Source organism: Apteryx mantelli, chromosome 5 (genome assembly GCF_036417845.1).
Source record: "Apteryx mantelli isolate bAptMan1 chromosome 5, bAptMan1.hap1, whole genome shotgun sequence".
Lineage (NCBI taxonomy): Eukaryota > Metazoa > Chordata > Aves > Apterygiformes > Apterygidae > Apteryx > Apteryx mantelli.
This window is the reverse complement of record NC_089982.1, coordinates 16,928,973-16,944,077: the sequence shown is the minus strand read 5'-3', so window position 1 is coordinate 16,944,077 and position 15,105 is coordinate 16,928,973. Positions and strand designations below refer to the sequence as shown.

Genomic DNA, 15,105 nt, shown 5'->3' with positions numbered 1-15,105 from the left:
TAGCTTGCTGTGAGGCGGACATCGACAGTCACTGTGCAGACCAGGTTTTGAAAAGTCAGTCTCTCTCTCTTTTTCTTTTTTCTGATGCCTAGGGCTTGACATGCCTCTCTGCAAATGATGTGTATGCCCCTCCTCTTACCCTGGTATGTCTGTGACTGTAGAGTCAAGTCTGCACACGAGCTATCTGAGTTATGCAGAAATGTGAATCTGATGCCAAAGTGTTGTCTCTGTCCCTCTTTTCATTCAGCTCTCTTCACAGGTACCTATGCAGCATGGTTTGGTTGAATCACTGGAAGACTAAATATAGTAAGCATAAGATTATTTTATTTTGAAAGAGAGCCTGACCAAGTATTTGTAAATATATTACAAGTGCTAAAGAGTATACTTTTCTTTATGTGAAGGTGGCATTGGAGCTGCTTCAGTGGCTGTGAACAGAGGGGCCTTCCCTAGAAAGGGGATGCATGCGTGTTGGGGGTGGCTTGCTGCTGCGCAGACGAGACTTCTGATGAAGTGTGAAGGCAGGAGCAGTTCTTGTTTCTGTAGTGCTTTGTTGACTGCAGGGCCTCCCTGGGGACAGTGGATCTGCATGTGCTGAACTTCTGTTTCTCAGCCTTGAGAACAAAAGACATTCTTTCTCCCTTTCTGGAAAAGATTTTGGAAAAGAAAACTCTATATTATCAGTCTAGGCTTAAGATTTTGTTAGACTGATTTGATTTTGTTCCATACACAACTGGGAATGTAGAAGCACTTGTACTCCTTAGCAAGTAAGTCCCTCTGGATGCCACTTGGAAAAGGAAGGATTGCTGCTTTAGAGTTTTCTTCTTTTGATTTATCTTCTTGTTCTTACATAAGCTTACTCTTCCCTGCTCTTCCAGTATGGTTACAAATAATATTAATACTGGTAGCTTTTAAACCAGCATGAATGGCTTTGTTAAAGTTATGACATACTCTGTGACTGACTTGTGTTATCCCGATGTGTTTCAGAAGGGATACAAAGAGGTGATAGGAGTGTTTCTTGGGAGTGCTGGTATTGTTGGCTTGCATTGGCTGGGTAAAGGATGCAAAGGTGGGCTTTGGTAGCTGAAAAAGTCTGAGTGAGAAAGCCTGGCTTAGTCTGAGGAGATATGTTTAGATGATGGCAAATTGCAAAGCATTGGCAGAAGGAGTTTCAGCCTGTGTACGATTTATAGCAGGAGGTCTTAGTGGAGGAAGAGGTGATAATCAGTACTTCTTGCTGCTATGGTTTGTTCTAGCAAGAGGCAGAAGCAGCTGTCCATGTTCCTCACCTTGCTTTATTTCTGAGTTACACCAGTTAAAAGAAGATTTATGTGAATTTTTTATCAAGAGAAACCAATTCAGTGTCCACAATAATGGAAAGTTTTGGATATCTAGCTCTTAGAGAACTTGACCTCCATTTTTAATTTCATTTCATTTTTCATGTTGTCACTGAATTCTGGGCCTGCTGCGAAGATAAAAGTTAGAGCTGCTAGACATTCATAGTCCCTACACAGTTCAGTGAGTGGCATCCTAGACACAAGGTGTCTTAACATTCATAATTTCCATCACTTACCCCGTTTCTTGCTTTGACTTGCTTCTGATTCTGTAGTTGAAGGCCTGAATAAAAAAGGGAGAAAGTCTAACTTTATAAATAGTGTAAACTGTGTATTACATGTACATTGCAATATACAGGAGTTACTTTTTAAAGGGTTTTCAAGTGCCCCTAATGCTAAAAGAGTGTGGGATCATCTGTAGTTAGGGGCACTTTTGATTCAAGCTGTGCATGACAAATTTCCGTCACAAAGTTGCGTTTTTCGTGAGGTTCACAGGAGAAGAAAACAGAAATTCAAAAAAAATTTTTTTTCTTTTTCAAATAAATGTGAAAATGTATTTCTGGTTATGAGCTTTATCTCATCCCTAATCCTAGCAACCTCACTGCAGGCTTTACCTGGACTGATTCATTTCTTCTTCAGCATCTCCCCAAAGAGGAGGATGAGGCTTTTTCGGACTCTGGATATTCATGTTCTCTGCTGTATTTTCATTCATTGCACGTGGCTGATAATTCAGCAAGTCTTTGCCAGTCAGTTCTGAGTGAATCAGATTGGACACGAAGTTTTTCTCTGAAATTTGAAGGCAGCAGACATTTTATAAAAGTTCCCACTTGCCAATCTGGATGTTTAGGAGCAAATTCTGGAGTTTCCTTATCTGAGCCTCAGCCTGGGGTTTTCAAAGGCCTTAAGGAGGTAAGAGAGATGTGTTCCATTTGCTTTCTGCCTTCCCCCAGCCCATGACAGCCTGGAGCTCTGCTGGGAGTGCATACTTTTCCACCCAGCACCAAATCTGAGCGAGCTGAAGTCTGAATGACTATTTTCTATACACTGTCACCTTCCTGTTCAGCACAACCACACTCGGGCCAAGTGCACTTCATTGGATCCTGTTCTTTCCATCTCAGCAATCCCATTCAATTCACGTCTGTGAGAATTTCACGGTTTTACACAAATATATGAGAGGGTAGTTCTTTCAAAACTTGTGTGCGTTTGCATGCATTACCTTTTATACTTGCCCTTGAGAGCCATCCTTGGATCTCTGCAAGAGAATCTGTCCGTAAAATTTTGCAGAGTTTCTCCAGCACCTAGAAGATGTACAGGATAGTTACAATGAGGGAAGAGATGCTGATTGGCAACATGGTTATTTTGTGTTTTTCAGTTTAGCTCTAGCTTTGTGAGCGTGCAGTTTTACAGCTGTGCAAATTGTCTAGAGAGTGTACCATCAGTTTAGCTGTGGTATGCAGCTCTGTGAGCTAAGGACACCAGTCAGCAAAAGGTGATGCTGGGAGAGTACCATGTACAGAGAGCACTTAAGAGACATCGGAAGGAAACCGTAAGCAGTGGTTAGTATATATAAAGCCTCTTGATAAGATACATAATATATGCAGGCTGTTTTCTAGAGGACACATTTCAGCCCATGTGCTATTTGCACTGCTCTGTCAATGATTTCTAATAGCAAGTTCCAGTTATGTGAGAGCAACTCAAAGTAAATGCTGAATAAAAATTTAAGTTGATAGAATTCACACTGGGGATAAAAATCTGACAAATAACCTCCAGTGATTCAACATCCTCCTCAAGAGAAATAAAAATGCGCAACAACACAGGAAATCATATACTACAGCACTCATGTTTTACCTTTATTCCCTGATCCAGGTAGCTTGGGACATAATTCGTGTCCTCTTGGATGTGAGGATCGTGATGCAAGTTGATGAATGGAGAGGAAGGCTGGGTGAGAGAAGCAGCGTGGATTTCCTGGCTAGTTGCAGGTGGTGTAGAGGTTTGGAATCGTTTTTTCAAAAGCTTTTCCAAAGCAGAAAACAATGTATAAAGAAATAGCTTGACTCCATTTAAACAGCAGTTAAAGGCAATGTGAAATAGATGACTAACACTGGTCCCCAGCAAGGCTGTGAAGCAGAAAACACGTCTAAAACTGTTAGAGGTTCTATTGAATACAGCTACAAATAGGAAATGCGCAGGTTGTTACGGCCTCTAATACGTAGTCACCAAGAACAATACCAGATATTCATAATCCATAATGTTGGATTTTTCCCTTTATTGGCAAAGAAAATATGTGGAACAGTCCACCATGTTTTGCTTTGAAATGTCTTTTTGGAACAGCTCTGTGTTTTGGAGAGATTTGCATTTTGGTATAAGAAAGAAAGTGACGCAGTGTAACAACTAATGGAAACTGGCTGAGGAAGGGATTGAATGTGGGCCTCTAGATTCTGTTTGCTTTTTAGTCATGAATTTGTAGTGTGCTGCTGAGTGACTCTTCACTTCTCTGTGAGCAGGCTTACAAGTCTGTGAAAAGCACTGGAATCATAAAGTGCTCAGCGGGTTTTGTTTGTAAATGCGGTGGGGAAACCTAGAGGAAAAGTGAAAGGCAACTAGTGGAGTTATTAACAACGGTAGTTTACTGAGTGTGGCTATAAAACAGTATCTGGCCATTACATATGGTTATTTTGCAGCCAAAATACAATACAATACAATAGACAGAGTTTGAAGAGCTGTATTCTGTATATATAACTGAATAGTAAAGATAAAGCATGGCCTTTACTATACCCAGCTCAGGAACCTATGAACAACAGTGAGAGAGAAGAAAGCAGTTAAAAAGAGGAAAGTTCCAAGGAAAGTTAATCCTTACTTTCAGGGCCTCTACAGCAAAACATCTTAGCAGTGCCCTCTCATGTCCAGTAGCAATACAGCAACGCTTAAATGGACTTTTTTGAAAGCATGTGCAGTCCTCGTTACGATACTGTATTTGTAATGGAATAGTAACTTATTGCTCAGCTATTGCATTGTCACTGTAGAGGAAATGAGTAATTAGATAAGCTGCATCTTGAGACTAGGGAGTTATGACAAAGAGAATCTTTTACTGGAATTTATAAACACAGCTGCAAAGTTGGATCTGAATCCCTACTTGCTTCTTCTACAAGACACTGTCAGCAAAAGTAAAACTGTTATTGGCAAATAATCTAAAGAATCTCTGTGTTGAAAGGGGAGAGTACAGGTTTTTCCTGTACTTGTTTTTTGTATATAGTGTGATAGGTTTTTCCTCACCAGTTTGAGACTAAGTGAATTTTATTCTCATCTTCATCGAGTTTAATGATTTTTCTTACTAGCAAAGCACAGTGAAATTGCAATTCCCTGGCATGATATCAGTGATCTGTGTATGCTTTGTATTTCTGCTGTTTATTTTTCACTGGTAGTTTCATAACCAATTGCCATGCTGTTCCAAGTTTAGATTATGTTATTCAGCATCAAGAAGCTTTGAATGTTTCCCTCTTCCCCCTGCACTTCCCCAGCAGTAATTAAGCAGTGACTTTTGCATGGAAGAGCATATGGCTCCCTGTGAAACCTAGAAAGAAGCGTTTCCAAGTTTCTCCTTCTCAGCTTGCCTTTTCTAAACTCTCTCCCAGAGTTGTATTGGGGTGTTTGTTTTCTCCATTGGCTTGAGGGTAGTGTACTGACAATTAGTTTTTACACAGATACTTATCCCACCAAGAAAAGTTAAAATTCTAAAGAGATAAATTCTGATCTTTTGTCAGATAGTAGCTTGCTGCTTTGTTGAAAAAAGAAGACGAAAAAAAAGGTAACAGCAGCATGTGTACCTTCTGATGCAAATATTCTTTTTGGCCTTTTACTGAAGTAATCTATCAGAGACAGCAAGGCAACAGTCAGATTGTACATGAATATATTGGTGTATGATGTCAGTAGAAAACTTTCCCAAACTAAACCAAATAAAGGGACAACATGTAACAGCAGTGCCTAAGACTGTTCTGGCAAGTAGGTAGTAATTGGGGTTTTTTTGATGAGCTGGCTTTAACTATTTCATCTGCTGTGCTTGCAAACTGTAATGTAACTAGCAAGCTAACTTGTAACTGCTGACTACCCTGATTTATATCCACTCTATAAGCTTAAGCTATCATATTTTCTTCAGGCAAAACAACATCTTTAATATCATATTGCAGTCAGAAAGGGGACATATTTTTCATCTTCTATACAAGTGTGTTTTCTTTCCTTGAAGCTCGCTGTCGCACATTTCACATACATCCTCCTCAAACCTTGCAATTCACTGTAAAAGAAGCAGGAAATTCACCCAGGCTCTGCAGGTGTGGTGCAAATACAGGGTTAACAGAGGCATCTTCATGGCTGTTGTGCTGTGCAGGTAAGTAGGAGGATTAATGTCATTCTTAAGAAGTTTATTTCATAGGTTTAAAAGAAAGCTGGGTGCAGGATAGTCTTATGACTACCCAGTATTTTGCATCTGGGAACAAAGAAGGTTCATGTTCAAGGATCCCTCCTTTTCAGTTTAACACAGAACATTTGAGCAGTGTCTTCTGCTGTTAGTACAGCATGTGCTCAGACTCTTAGTCACAACTGTTGATGTAAAGATACAGACTCAGCTGAAAGCAACACATTTATAACTTGGTTATCACCCTACTTAATACCATAGCCATCCCCAGCTCTAGTGTTCTTACATTTTGGATATCTCCAAAATGGAGGTATCCATTTGGATACCAATACATTTTGGATCCTCACATCCCTCTTTTTGGGTCTGTATTGTCCTCCTTATCAGCCTGAACCAGTCGATTCAGATTACAGTTTTCAGAAGTGTGAAAGAGAGTGCTAAAATAAAAAATTGTATGCCAGTTTTTTTTACTTACCTTTTTAAGTGAAGTAGGGGTATTTGGAATCCCTTTAGGGATGTCTCCAAGTCCTCCTTCCCCGTGTTCTGGAAGTCAACAGGCAAATTGTTTTCACAAGTTGAAAAATAAAGGCCATAAGATACATTATGTCCAGGGTGCCATTTTTAATTAAAATACATTAGCCATGTTTTAGAAATCTGTAAGAGGGTGTATTTCCTTCCCTTTTTATTTGCTTTTATTACTTTGCACAGCAAATTAATGCAATTCTAAGCTGGGATGCCTAACAAAGTTAAGAAAATCCTGAAAAATGTGTCTCATGAATGTACATTTACAGCACTATGTAACTACTACTGCAGAATGCTGCTCACAGGTGCAATAATTGCTGATAATTGTGACAAAATATTAGATGTCTAGTGAGTATGTGATCTTTAAAACATATAAAGTTACAAGTGTAATCAGCAAGGAGAAAAGAAATCTATTAAATGTGGTGGCTAACACAGAAGAGAAGAAATGCTTGCCTTTTTAACATAGATTCATTGCCCTAGGTTCACTTCATGTGGACCTGAGCTGTGGTGAGACAGTGCCCTGACTGAGATCTGGTTCCACCTTCAGCAGCTGAGGTTCCTTTTCTGCTGCTGCATAAAGCAGCAGTTCGGTGCCCCCCTACTCACGTGTCCTGGACCGTGAAGAGCCTAACCCCTTTCTCATGCAAGCCTCGAGCCTTGGAAGGTAGTTGTTGGCAGATGCATTGCTTGTGGTGTTCCCAGTTAGCACATGTTGTTGATCAGCTTTGTGCTCCAGGACTTCTGTTTTGCCAGCAGATATGTGTTCTCTTAAAAATCTGCCTGTGTCTCTTACAACACAGATAGGAGCATTGTTTATCCCTGTGCAAAAAAACAAATGGAAACAAGTCTTTACTACGATAAGCTAGCATGCATAGTAACTTTGTACTCCCTCAAAAGGGAGTCTGTGGTGGATGAATGGAAAACAAACATAAAACATAAATTTGTGTATAAAAATAAAGAGCTTATGGAATGAGTCAAAGGGAATTTCAAGAATCTGAGAATCCTAGCAGGAAAAGTACTACCCAATTGTGATAAAATTTGCAAATCCAGTATGATTTAGTCATTGCATTAGGTCCATGGTTGATCAATCACAATCTGTGCTGCTCATACCAGAAGCATGATGGGAGCAGAACTGGTAGCGTATATGAGAAGAGGTTACCTTCTGTCTTTTGAGAATTCCCCTTTGGAGCCAGAATTAGAGAGAGAGACATAGATGAGTTCTGTATCCACCACTTCACATGTGTAGTCAGCTGGAATTTTTATTTTTCTCAAGTATTTGAAAAAACTACCCTGTGCTTTTTCCTTTTGACCATCTAGTGAGGCTTGTTCTGCATCCGCAGGTTCCTGAGTCATACTGAGACCAAAATCCCAAATGCATGGCGCACAGTGGCCAAACTGGGTGTACTGGAATAATCTGTTAGAAGGCTCTGAACTGTTACCGCATAACACCTTTTGAACACCCATTTCTCTGATTATTTAACCAAAGCCAGTCTGATAGCACAACAAGCAGAGGGAGGTATTTAAACAGTGAATAAAGAAAGCATATTTTAATAGATAGCAGAGGGGCATAAGCAGTCATCGTTCTGTTATAGTGGACAGTAATCAACCTCTTACTTGAACAGTGATGATGTTCCAGATAAAACCTGGAGAATGGCCAGGTATGGTGAAGCACCCTTATTTAGCAGTGATAATTAGAAGTTAAGTGTCATTCTTGTGCCTGTCTTAAAAAGCCTGTTATCTTAGATGAGAGCAGCAGAAGTTAATGGATTGTTTTTCAGATGCCATTAGAGAATTTGTTTTGTTCACCTGTGTGAACTGTGTGGTTTTTGTGCAAATTCATTGTGTTTTAGGGCAAGAAAGACCAGTAAACAGTCTGTTCAGGCTACTCGGAAAGTATTTGTATGCCTCTCTCCACACTGTGAGCTCTCTCCCCTCCTCTCCCAACAGGTTGAGCTCATTCATTCCAAGGTATCTATCTTGTCCAGGTCCTGGATTGTTTCTTTTGTATCATCTCCAATTTTAGAGCATTCTTTAAAAGGGAAGATGATAGAGTTGTACCTAGTATTCGTGTATCAAATTTTACAATGCTATATGCAGAAATAAAATTAATTTCCTTTCTCATCTCATTACCCCACTCACCATCCTGGGTTTACATTACCTTATGGTGGTCTGTTGCACAAAGAATTCATGCTGCTTTTCCATTAAGAACCTCTAGTCCTTTTCGGACAAGTGCTTTTGAAAGTATTTCTGTTCTCCCTTATTGTGGCTTGCGTTCTTTTGTTACTAGATGTATAACATTGCATTTAAATGTTGTCTAACACTTTATAATACCATTTTTTAAAATAAGAAGTTTGAATACAACTCCATTAAACATATTACAGAGGTTTAAGCATCCTACAAGTATGCTGTTACCTTTTCATTAAATTTATATTTTCAAAGAGTTAAACCAAACTTTTATGTTCTATTTTTACAGGACCTGTTTTCCAAGAATCCAGACACACTAACTTGCTTATACTCTGATCTTTTCACACTTTATCAGCTGAATCCTTATCAACAGTTCCACCAATTTGTCTCTGGGCTGCTGGCAGGCTAACAACCTTTAGCTGCCTTAGTGAATCCTGCCTGTTCTTCATGACTCTTGGCTCTGCCAGAACTTTTTCAATTTCCTCAGACTTCTCTGCTCTTCAAGGACTTAAAAAGTTGTGCTAGGAACTTTTACAAATAACATTACTGGCTTCAACTAATTCTTTAACATTCCTGCATGCAAATTACCAGGTTTGTTCATTTTTACAACATTAAGCTCTGGCAAGATGTCTTTGGGACTAACAAATCTACTGAGAAACTGGAAAATAATTTACTGTGAGACAATTTTTTCTCTTTCCAAATATATATCTTCTTCTCTTCCAAATATATATCTACACCTTTTTCCTGCACCAGTCTTAGCAATTTCATGCTGTATTTTATTAGTGGGCCTATGCAATTGGCAGAATGTCTTTCCTTCCTAATATATCTAAAAATAACTCCTTAGTTGGCCCTCCTTACATGTGTGTCCTCGTAGTTCCTAGCATCAGTTTATTGCAGTCCAACACACATCAATTAAGTTGAAAAACTGCCTCCTGAAGACACTGACTGTGCATCTGCAAAAAGTAGAAGTACATGTTGGACTGGAGACTTGCAGATTTAGAGTTTTCCTGGCTTTCATGTTTATTGTATCTCACAAACTAAGCTCAGATTTATGAGCCTCACCATTAAAAAGATGGTTCCTGCAACATCACCACAGCTTTGTATTGAAAAATCAGTGTTGACTTTTTCCTTCTTAAACCCTACCCACTGGTAGGCCAGTTTATACCCTTCATGTTCAGAGAGATTGTAGGTACGCGGTTCATTCCAGTGTAATGAACTAGGAGGAGAAAGTTGAACCCAAAAACTGAAATTGAGTGAGTCTGTAGATGCATTAGAAGTACTGGAATCCTCCTTGCTCAGATACAGTAATAGGAATTGAAACAGAACACTTTATTTTTATCATTAAAGTCAGTCAAACTGATTTTAAAATAGGAAGCAGTTTTATTAAGTAATAGATGATTTTTTTCAGAACCTTAGTTCTAACAAGTATCTGATGTAAGATACATACTAAGCAGAAAGTAATTACAGCTGAACATTACTTTAGTGAGATTAATGAGTTAGTGAGTTAGTAGAGTCTACAAAGTTGCTTCTGAAACAAAAGCCAATCTTTAAAAGTGCTGTTTCTTCTCTTGCTCATGCACTTGGTACACTGCTTTTCTCTGTATTTCTTTCAGGTGTAAGAATTGTAATCACAGCCAGATCTATCATGCAGCAGAGCAGCACAGTGTTTGTAGAACAGCAGGTTAGCATTACTACATGCTGCATTGTGTACTAGGTTGCTCCTTGAAAGGTATGAGGATTATATAGGTAAAAAAAAAAAAAAAGTGAAAGACTGTCTCTCTAGGTAAAATTTCTGGCACTCTTGGTACACTTGTGAGTACAAAAGGAAAGAGAAATAAATTAATTTAGCTTAAAAGAATTTCCAGACAGTTCTTTTTGTGAAATGGTTTCAGTTGTACCTTGTAAAGAATTTAGTGCTGCTGACCTTTACAGTGTCAGTCTGAGATTTTTCATTATTGAGGACAAGTAAAGATGCTTAGTGGCTTGAAATGAAGGTAATGACTTTGTGCGTGCATACTGGATTGTATGTTCTAAGATGTGAGCAACAAATTTGTAGTGAAGTGTGTTTTAATAGAACTTTTTCAATGTTTTATTCTGAGTAAGATGTCCTTCGCTCCTGTCTGTGCAATGAATACTTCACTAGCATGCAAATGACCACACCAGGAACGCTGCATATCCTTATTGTCCCTGAAGGGTCTCAGTATTTCAGTCGTGACTAGTCATAGTTCCAAATGTGGGATTTCCTACTGAGTTTGTGCACGCTGGTGAAATGCTTCTCTTAGCAAGATAGTGGAAGCAGGAAGGGTGGGTGATTTTTAGAACAAAATCACATTACAATCACGTTTTTCTTCATGCTTGCCAGGGCAGTTTTCCAGGCTAGCTATGTGGTCCATGACCAACTCTTACCTCGTATGTGACAGACCATCCTAGGATGGGGAACATGCCTAGACAAGAAGTATGTCCCATCTGAGCTTCTAGAAGGAGGGTAACGCAGATTGTTCTGCAGCATGTTGTGGTTGAACTGAGGTTCAGGCCGTGACTTGAAATTGATATTCATTGTGTAACCTTTTTTATTCTCTTGCAGAGTGTCGTTTGGGAGAACAGGTTGGCCCTCCAGCTCATCAAGTGAGGCCAAATCCTGGAATTGAAATAAAGACCATGAATTGACACAGACAGAAAGGTAGCAGAAATTTCAACTACTGTTTTTCTTGTTAGTGCTTTATATGTTTTTACCTCTTCCAAACACATTTTGGAGAAGCTCTAAGCATAGGAGGGTGGAAGCAAGCTACCTACTGCTTCACTCCTAAGTAGTTACCTCAGTCATCTAATACTGCCTGTGGTCACTTTTCAGCTGTCAGTCCTCCAGCTGCTCTTACTTCCATGTAGTTTTGTTCAGGAGCTCAACTGCTCATTGCCATGCATAAATGAGACACCTTTGTGTACTAATAGAGCATATTAAAATACAGGGATAGATTGCTTTCTGACTTGTGAAGAGAAGTGAAGGGACTAGTAATGAAAGCAAAGGAAATGTCCAGGCCTTTTTGATTTCTGTCTTTACTAAGGCCTGTGTATGCAGCAAGGCAGTCCTATGTCTCTTAATACTTGGAATCTGTTCTAGATTTTGCTTTTAGAGGTTGAATGATAGACTACTAGCTATTATTACCATTAACTTGACTTTTTTTCCTTCAGTGCAGTAGAAGTCACTAGTGTTCACAGTGTTCCTTGTCTCTGACACCTTGGTTAGGCTACTCAGAACAATAACCTCTAAGGTTGGGAACATCCCGACAGTGGTAGGTTATTGAAGACACCTTGCAAATGTCATGCAGAAGGTTTATCTAATCTACCTCACAGTGGTCTAGAATCAAGTTCCTTTGAGTTCATTTCTCTACCATGCCCTGGTGGTCAGTGACACTAATGAATTACAGGTAATGTGATATGTCCCTCAGAGTTCTGCCCTGGCCATTGCTGGCTTCGTGTATGTGCCTCCCAAAGGACAGTTTTTAACCATGTTTCCTAGATTAAAATGATAAATAGTCAGAACATCAAGTCTTATCTCATAAAAGCATTATAGGGGATAGACACAAACCTAGATTAAATAGCTTTCTGTCATTTATGTCTTTCCTGACAATCCACTAAAAAAAAAATTGTGGACCATGCAACATTAAATGTATTTTTGCTTTTGTTTTAAATAATTACAATGAACACTGTAGACAAAGGAGATTGTTGCTGTTGCCATTTTATATTTGGGTCTTAGCCACAGCTTGTTGACTTCAGTTCAAGTTGAGCCAGAGCGCGTGGAAATACATTACAAAGAGGCTACTTTTATTGTTAAATCACACCAAAGTCTATTTAATCAGAACAGGAAAATCTTGTTTTCCTTCTGACATACCTGAGCTTGGTATTCTCATGGCTCAGTGTATAACATATAAATAAATAAAGTGTAAAGCAGCCTCCAATATCCACTGCTCAGCAGTTACCATGACACCTTAAGCTGTGCTTTTTATGCCATATTCAGTTGTTCTATAATCTCAGATAGGCCTTGTTCCTGAAAAATAACAGCACAGTTAAAAACTGCAGTTTTAATTGTACAGCTCCCAGCACTGACACTTCTATTCTGGAAGAAATGCGTCTGCATAAGAAGCTATACCAGCATAACAAGGGGTAGCATAATTACACTTAGGCTAATATGTCTCCTCATGGCACAGACCCTTCAGGCTTTTCTTTGAGTTAGCAGAGCTAACTCAAAATTGCTTTCTTCCATTCTCTCCCTCTCTCCTCTTCCCTGAAAGAGATGAGGATCAAACTGTGTTTCAGATATTACCTCACAAGCAGTTGTGGAGAACTCTTTCCCCATAAGAAAGTCACCTGTAAGAGCTCCTGACTGGGGAGGCTAGGTAGGCTGAGAATGGAGAAATTCAACAGCTATCTGTTGGGGTCAGTAGGCAATGTGTGGCTTTTGGTATGTTTTAAGGTATATGCAGAGAAGACAGGGTTGGGAAAAAAGACAGGACAATTTTTCAAGCAGCTCTTAATTACTTGCAAAGTTACATTTTTATTCCATAACTTTTTCTGTCTCAGGGGAAAACTCGAATGAACTGACAGATTTTGCAATGTGTACAGAAGGTCAACAAATATGAGGCTTGCTCATCTGAAAACAACGTAAATTCCAGAGTTGAAGGTCTGGCGTTAAGTTCATCGTATGCCATGAAAAACCAGCCAAGGCAAGGTCAGTGTTTGTCCCTTGTGAATTGTCACATTTTGTGCATGACTAATGAATAAAGGATGAAAATAAAAAAGAAAGAGAAGGAAAGGCAGGTGACTTAAGCAAATATTCTTTCCTAACTATGATCTGCATTACCTTCTAATTGGCATTTTGATCACATGCAGCAATACTGGCAAATTGCGAGTGCCTTGGTGTTAGTCTTGCAAACTGTTGCCTTATACAAATTATTCTTGAAGTGAATCAAAAAGACCAGGCATTTTGCCAGATAACCTGATTTCAGTGTGGCCAAAACAGATGTAGTTATTTCTTCCTGTACTCTTCCATACTAATCAAGAGTGCATCCAGTTATTTTCTCTAACACTTCTCTAATTTTTCTCTGACACTTGAATGTTCATAAACTCATTCATAAAGTCAATTTTCACCTCTCTACCTAGTTTTATAGTGCTAGAACTCTACTGACTTGCTCCTGATTTTTATAATGTGAAATTTGAGGTCAGAGTTTTGTTTTGGGGAAAATAATAAACCTGAACACTAATTTAAAAGAAAGACTTTCCCTAGAGTTACTATATATACCGTGAAGTCAGGTGTGAAGTAGTTGCCCTTGGCAATTAACACTGTCTTCAGTTGTGATGTATACGTTATTTTATAGGTTTGTGTTTTTCTCTATTAATGTATGAAAGAAGTTTTAAAGGATAGAAATGATAGAATTGCAGAAAAGCTGTAGTACGATGCATTAATCAGCATAGAGAATTTTAAGTAGCAAACGAATTTAATGATTTGTGTATTAAGAAGCGTTTTGATCCTGAATCCTACAATGCACCTATGTCATTGCACTGAGCTTTAGTTTTTTGTTTATTTTTCACCATATTTAGTAATGCTTAACTGGTTCACACAGAATGATAAAGGATTAAATGATTTCTGATTCCATCTTGTAAGAAAGGAAATTCTTCCTTTTTCTTTGTTTTCAAGGATGTGAATTACAAACAACATGCAGCACCAGTGAGTCAGTCCTAGTTTAACATGAGCTAACCTGTCTTATTCACTACAAATGTTAGGTAAGGCCTTCATCTGTAGCTACTGTCTTGTTGTGATTTCAGTAAAGAACATGCTTTCCTTTTGGACCAATTTCTATGTTAATTGCATGTTCATCAAAACATTTTGTTGGGATTGTTGTCCATCAGACATCCGTCTATCCAAAGGCTGCTTTAAAGTCTGGAACAAGAATGCTTTTGTGCCATTAAACTCTTATGCCTGTACTATCACAGTATTTTATCCTGGCTTTCAACCACTCTAAACACAATCAAATACCAAAATATATCAGCAGAAAAGTTGATTAGAAGTAAAAAAATAAAACATCATAACTGATTAGAAATAGATCTTCCATTTTTTAGAAATTCTTTATAATGGTGGGATGCCTAGTTTTGCCTACCAGTATGTAATAAGAATTTAAAATACCTGTATCTCCTGAAACAAAAAATAAAAATACATCTCTCTTGGTATTGGCTATAGTGCTTAGATTGAACTTTGATTCCAAAAAGTATTTTAACTGGGAGACGAGCTTTTCCAAAAGCCCTGTAGTTTCTTTTTTTAAATGTGTAATACTTGCCATAAAATGTATTGTCCTTAAGATTAAATGCTTGCTAAAAATAGTGTGTAAATAACTTGTAGAAACAGAAGATACCGTATTTTTCTGGAGCTTCTGATTTTCAACGTAATTCTACTTATGTTTCTATGTATGTTGCTTTTAAAGGACTAACTATGTCTGTTTACAGGTGTTTAAAAATGTGGGAGGGTTTTCTTCTTTACTAAATTGCTTAGTAGAATTTCTGTGGCACTCTTAATTGTCTTGTCAAACCTAAGTCTGAAATCTCATCAGTTATTTAGAAACCTCACAGTATCAGTGTTGCTGACACAATATGTTCTTGGGATCCAGGGGTGTT

The 15,105-nt window shown here is 38.5% G+C and overlaps 1 protein-coding gene across 1 annotated transcript; it reads right to left on the bottom strand.

Moving 5' to 3' along the window:
- Positions 1–418: 418 nt before the first annotated feature.
- C5H4orf17 (chromosome 5 C4orf17 homolog) lies at positions 419–10,999 on the bottom strand. Its single transcript, XM_013951514.2, has 8 exons — positions 10,849–10,999; positions 6,865–7,077; positions 6,212–6,279; positions 3,180–3,344; positions 2,548–2,629; positions 1,946–2,117; positions 1,571–1,614; positions 419–642 (listed from the first exon to the last, which is right to left on the bottom strand). The coding sequence occupies exons 1-8, from the start codon at positions 10,997–10,999 to the stop codon at positions 419–421; spliced, it is 1,119 nt and encodes a 372-aa protein (XP_013806968.2).
- Positions 11,000–15,105: the final 4,106 nt, after the last annotated feature.

Bases quoted from the DNA above. Each gene is read 5' to 3' on its own strand.
- C5H4orf17 (XM_013951514.2), bottom strand. From the start codon at position 10,999: ATGAATATCAATTTCAAGTCACGGCCTGAACCTCAGTTCAACCACAAC. The intron at 3,345-6,211 runs GTAAGTAAAAAA...GCTTTGGAAAAG, and splicing joins CCCCTACTTCACTTAAAAAG to CTTTTGAAAAAACGATTCCA. The intron at 643-1,570 runs GTAAGTGATGGA...AATCTTTTCCAG, and splicing joins AAGTCAAAGCAAGAAACGGG to AAAGGGAGAAAGAATGTCTT.